General features: G+C 53.8%; 2 protein-coding genes across 4 annotated transcripts in view; both read right to left on the bottom strand.

Moving 5' to 3' along the window:
* Positions 1-232, bottom strand: part of SLC29A1 (solute carrier family 29 member 1 (Augustine blood group)) — a 13,418-nt gene extending 13,186 nt beyond the window's left edge. Inside the window, exon 1 of one of the 3 annotated variants that reach the window (XM_008068683.2) lies at positions 18-232. In XM_008068683.2, coding sequence (XP_008066874.1) covers positions 18-41 — 24 coding nt within the window. In that variant the 5' untranslated portion in view covers positions 42-232. The remainder of the gene's footprint in view (positions 1-17) is intronic. The other 2 variants (XM_008068682.2, XM_008068684.2) reach the window with 2 other exon arrangements.
* A 1,461-nt stretch (positions 233-1,693) lies between these two features.
* MYMX (myomixer, myoblast fusion factor) lies at positions 1,694-1,948 on the bottom strand. Its single transcript, XM_021717886.1, has one exon. It carries the CDS (start codon positions 1,946-1,948, stop codon positions 1,694-1,696), a length of 255 nt encoding a protein of 84 aa, XP_021573561.1.
* Between the last annotated feature and the right edge of the window lie 3,883 nt (positions 1,949-5,831).

The raw sequence follows: 5,831 nt of genomic DNA, 5'->3' as shown, positions 1-5,831 counted from the left end.
AGGACCGCCCCGCGCACCTGCTGAGAATTTGGAGGGAGCATCCGGACTAGGGGAAGAGGACGGAAGTTCCTGGCGAGCGGGCCCCTGGCCTCTCTCCCTCCTCACCTCCGGGCTGGGGCCGTGTCCGCGGCCGGAGAGCGCGGTCCGCGCCGGGTCTGACCGGCCTCCGCGCTGGGCGGGACAGTGGCAGCAACGGCGATTGCGGCGCCCGCGCGCGGCCAGCTCCGTCCGGCTGCGCGCCGCCCGCAGCTCAGGGGCGGGGATCGCTCGGGGCGGCGAGGGGGAAGAAAGAGCAGGGCCGGCTCGGGGGGAGGGGCCCGTCTGGCCTAGGAAGGGCCGCCCCCGAGGCCCCAGAGAGGGACCGGGTGAGGGAACCAGGGGCTCAGCCCCCTTTCCCCCCCCTCAGGTCGCCTTCCCGAGAGGAACGAGCACGTACACTGGCTTTTGAGGACTCTAGAAGGAAGCCGATGGGGGAGGGGCTTGATGGTGGGAAGTCCCACAGGACTGGGGTGGGGGTGCACAACTCTGGTCTCACTTCTTCCCTGGCTCAGGCTTCTGCCGGGTGTGGGCAAGAGTTTCCGACTGGTCCCTGTGTGCCTCACCGTCCTCCTCTGAACCTGCAGAGAGCCTGGACTCTCTCTGGAAGGCAGGATTATTGTCAGGGAACAATAAGGAAATGATCCGGAGGCTGGGATGCAAATGTGTCCGGAGGGGCCTCCCAATGGGGAGGGGGAAATGATGAAGTGAATTTTTCAGTCACCCACCCAGCCCAGATCTCTTCCAGGGTGGAGGATCCCTCAAGGGCGTGCAATTCTGCACTACCTTCCTGGGTGGCTGCCCACAGAGTCCCTTAGCAAACAAATCCTCTTCTCACCACCCCTAGCTGAGGAAGGCTCCAAACTCTCTCACTCCAGGACAGTTTCCTCCCTACTAGCTAGCCAGCATACTTCCTCTAAGACAGACTCAAGCCAAACTGGGTCACACCATGGCCTGCTGAGGGAAGTTAAGCACCAGAAACAACTTTCAGGCTGTGAGGATGGAAACTAACAATAGAATAAGTAACAAAAGAAAGCCCTGTACAGCTGTCGTCACCCGCCTCCTGGCCTCCCAGCTGCCTGATCACGTTAAACTATCTTGCAAGGCAAGAGTCTGGATGATTGGACAGGAGGCATTGCAAGAATTCAAATCCACAAATATTTATTGAGCACTTACTGAGTACTGGGCTTTGGGGGTAGGTCTGCTTCCATAGGGAACCAAGGTCTTATTATTTTAAGGTAGGTCCTGAGTCTGGAAGACACACAGTCTAGATTCAAATCTCACCTTTGGTCTAAATTGTCGCTTTTCTCTACGTTAAGCATTGTTCCTCAGTAGACCATGATGTTCCCATTTGCAGGGGTGGGTTGGGGTAGGGTGAGTGTTAGTTCTCCTCCCCGCTGAGGCCAGAGGTGAAAGGAGAGGTCTTTGGGAGGAACCCCAGGAGAGGGGAGAGGCAATGACAGCATTTCTGCTAGACACAGGGCATCCTTCCAGAAAGACTTTTCTACCAGGACGGGGGAGGTGTGAGGGCTCACATGCACAGCCCCCACTGTGACTTCTGCCCACTGGGTAGGCTGCGGCCAGTGCTGGTGCCAGGACTGTCCTACTCCAAAAGAAAACATTTTGATGGATACAGCTGCTGCCAGGACTCGGGGCCTCACTTTTGGGGGGCTAACTTCTCCCTCCTCTCCGGGTGGTCCACTCTGGAGGCCTCCCCAGCATCCGGCGGGTGTCGCTGGCTGAGAATAAACAGCAGACAGCCCAGCAAAGCCTCTCGCATGTCCTGGGAGCCCAGGCGGCGGGCCAATCGGCGCAGCAGGGGCAGGAGGTACTGGCGGGCCAGGCGGGCAGCGGGTAGCAGCAGGCGGGACAGCAGCCCTCGCAGCAGCAGCGGGAGCAGTGGCGCGGGCATGGCAGGGTCAGTAGGTCAGTGCTTCAGTGCCTGCGAAGGCAACCCAGGCTTTAGGCTCATGCTTCCTGCTTCTGCCTCAGCTGGTAAAGTCGTGAGCAGGAGTCTCCCTCCCTCCAGTTTACGCCTTCCTGCTCTCCAGACCTCAGGTCAAAATGAAGCCCTTTCTCTTGGCAAGGTGGCTGGGGCCAGGGTTCTCACCATCGCACAGATGGGGAGACTGAGCCAAGGTAAGAGTAAAGCAGAAGCTAGGACTCCCAGCTTGCCACCCACAACTTCCAGGGGCTGCCGCTGTTCCCTGGACACTCCTTTCCTCGAATCACCCCCTCCTCTTGCACACCCTCCATCCACCTGGGACGCCCCAGTCCTTCTCCCTCAATCTAGCAGGAGTTCTTCCCTAAGCAATTCTAATTTTGGGGGAGCGCTCCTGATCCATCCCGTCCTGACACTCTCTACCCCTCCAGTCCCCTACCCCCACCAATCAGTGGCAGCTCTCACCAGTCAGAACTGCTGCTCAGAATCAATCTCTGGCTGAAATTGCTCACAGTGGAGCCAGCATCACTGGATACACTCGGGGTGGGGGGGGGAGCCCCACCCAGTTCAGCCCCACCAATTACCACTTGCCTGGGGCAAGTGGGCGGGGGGGCGGGGGGGGCAACAATGAAGAGACAGCTGTGTTCTGGCACCTGGTGTACTGAGGGGAGGGGACAGCTGGGCTGGCCTCTTCTTCCAGTCTAGGAGAAGGGAGGAGGGAACATATGCAGGATTTCCCTTGCTAGGAACAGACTTCAGAGTAGGAACCCAGGCTGCCCTTTCTCATTGTGTTACTTAAGCATGTTGACTCTTCTAGACTCCAGCCACCTCCTCTGCAATCCCAGGAAGTGGAAGGAGTAAATGGAACAGGGCAATGTATGAGACCCACTTGCCCAAACTGCAGAAGCAGTAAGTCTGCAGCCTAGACACACATCCGAACACCAGTCGTGTTCAAAATGACAGAGACAGGAGACTAGGACACAGGCAGGACCCCGTGGGCTCTCTTCTGAGGGTAGAGAAGTAAAGGCACAATCTGCCTCACAGCTGGATACACATGGGTGGCACTTCCACTCAGGGACAGAAAGAAGGATGCCCACTCTAGCACCCTCTTTTCAAACCCCAATGGCCCTTCACTCAGATGACATGAAATTCCATGAGGTAGCCAGGTATATCTGGATGGGTTTTAGCCTGAGGTTTTTTGTTTTGTTTTGTTTTTTTGAGTTGGAGTCTCACTCTGTCACCCAGACTGGAATGCAGTGGCCGCTCCTGGCCACCACAGCCTTGGCCTGCTGAGCTCCGGCGATCCTTCCGCCTCAGCCTTCCAAGTAGCTGGAACTACAGGCGCACGCTACCACACCCGGCTGATTTTTTATTTATTGTAGAGATGAGGTCTCGCCAAGTAGCCCAGGCGGGTCTTCGAACCCGCGGGCTCAGGCAATCCACTCACCTCAGCCTCCCAAAGGCGCGGGATTACAGGCTGAGCCACCGAGCCCAGCTTGGCTTTTTACTTTTTTTTTTTGGAGTTGAAGTCTCACTCTGTCTCCCAGGCTAGAGTGCAGCGGTACACTCACAGCCACCTCAGCGTCGACCTGCTGGGCTCCGGTGATCCTTCCGCCTCAGCCTTCCAAGTAGTCAGAACTACACACGTGCTACCATGCCCGGCTAATTTTTTTATTTATTGCAGGGACGATGTCTCGCCAAGATGCCCGGGCTGGTGTCAAACCTGCGGGCTCAGGCAATCCACTCGCCTCGGCCTCTCAAAGTACTGGGATTATAGGCTGAGCCATTGAGCCCGGCCTACATCTTTATTTATTTATTTATTTTCCTTTGAATCAATGTCTCACTCTGTCGCCCAGGTGGGAGTGCAGTGGCATGATCACGGCTCACCAGAGCCTCGAACTCCTGGCTTCTACCTCAGTCCTTATTAGCTGGGATTACAGGCGTGCACCACCACCACACCTGGCTGATTTTCTGTACAGACAAGGTCTCACTATGTTGCCTAGGCTGGTCTCAAGCTCCTGAGCTCAAACAATCCTCCCGCCTTAGTCTCTAAAAGTGCAGGGATTATTGGAGAGAGCCACCATGTCCAGTCTATTTTTTTCTTTTTAATACTTCATTCTCTTACTTCATGAAACGGGTATAAGTCCTGCCTTGCTGGACTCATGAGATAATGATCACAAAGTGTTTTGTAAACTTCACAGTTTGGGAATATAATCACTTATCATCATGTCTAGCACTAGTTGCCATTAAAATCATCATCATCTTCATCAAAGACCTTAAAGAAAGAAAACATACCAGGTCAAAAAGGAGACAGGGAAGAGGAGAAAGAATATAGATTTACAGGCAGAATCTTCCTCGTCGTCTAGTTACCCTATGGCCTCACGCTATCCCAGGACCGTGAGTGACATGTACATTGACTATACACACACATAGGACAAGCTTCTGAGTTCATGATCTTGCTCAATTCTCACTAACACCCTGCAGGGGAGCAATGATTATGAGCACTGTACAAATGAGGAAAGGAACCCAGAGCAGATATACGGCCTGATCTGGCCGGGCTCGGTGGTTCAGCCTGCAATCCCGCGTCTTGGGAGGCTGAGGTGAGTGGATTGCCTGAGCCCACGGGTTCGAGACCCACCTGGGCAACTTGGTGAGACCTCGTCTCTACAGTAAATCAAAAATAGCCAGGTGTGATAGCGCGTGCCTGTAGTTCCAGCTACTTGGAAAGCTGAGGCGGAAGGATCACTGGAGTCCAGCAGGTCGAGGCTGTGATGGCTGGGAGCAACCACTGCATTCCAGTCTGGGTGACAGAGTGAGACTCCAACTCAAAAAAAATGACCTGATCTTCCCCTAGCCCTGCTCCTTCCCCGGGGCTTCCCATTTCTGTAAGGGACAACTGCATCTTCCTACTTAACTCTGGCCCAAATCTTGGAAGTTATTCATGATTCCTTTTTTTGTTATCACAGGTCACTACCCACATTAGCAAATCCTAGTGGCTTCACTTTTTTTTGTTTTGAGTCAGGGTCACACTCTGTCGCCCAAGCTGAAGTGCATTGGCACAATCACAGCTCATCACAGCCTCAAACTCTTGGGCTCAGGTGATCCTTGTACCTCAGCCTCCCAAGTCACTGGGACTACAGGTGCTGCCACCACACCAGCTAATTTTTTTTTTTTTGTAGGAACGAGACCTTGCTATGTTTCCCAGGTTGGTCTCAAACCCCCTGGACTCAAGCAGTCTTCCCACCTTAGCCTTTCAAGGTATTGGGATTACAGGCGTGAGCCACCATGCCAGGCCCATTTCACTTTTTTTGTTGTTTTTTTGAGTCGTAGTCTCACTGTCAATCAGGCTGCAGTGCAATGGCACTGCATGCTCATGATCACCGCAGCCTCGACATGCTGGGCTCAAGTGATCCTTCCGCCTCAGCCTTCCAGGTAGCTGGAACCACAGGTGTATGCTATCACGCCTGGCTACTATGTCATGTTTTTTTTTTTTTTTTGAGTTGGAGTCTCACTCTGTCACCCAGGCCGGAGTGCAGTGGCATGTTCACAGCCGCCACAATCTCAACATGCTGGGCTCAGTTGATCCTTTTGCCTCAACCTTCCAAGTAGATGGAACCACAGGCATGTGCCACCATACTGATTTTTTTATTTATTGTAGAGACAAGGTCTTGTTATGTTGTTCAGGCTGGTCTCAAACCCCTGAGCTCAGGTAATCCTCTCACCTCCAGCCTCCCAAAGTGCTGAGATTACAGGTGTGAGCAACCGCGCCCGGCCCATTTCACTTTTAATTGACAAATAATAACTCTATATATTTATGGAGTACAAAAGATTTTTTTTTTTTTTGAGTTGGAGT

Source organism: Carlito syrichta, unplaced genomic scaffold (assembly GCF_000164805.1).
Source record: "Carlito syrichta isolate Samal-C Ts95f unplaced genomic scaffold, Tarsius_syrichta-2.0.1 Scaffold311474, whole genome shotgun sequence".
NCBI lineage: Eukaryota > Metazoa > Chordata > Mammalia > Primates > Tarsiidae > Carlito > Carlito syrichta.
The sequence above is the reverse complement of the archived record's forward strand: the minus strand, read 5'-3'. Positions and strand labels throughout refer to the sequence as shown.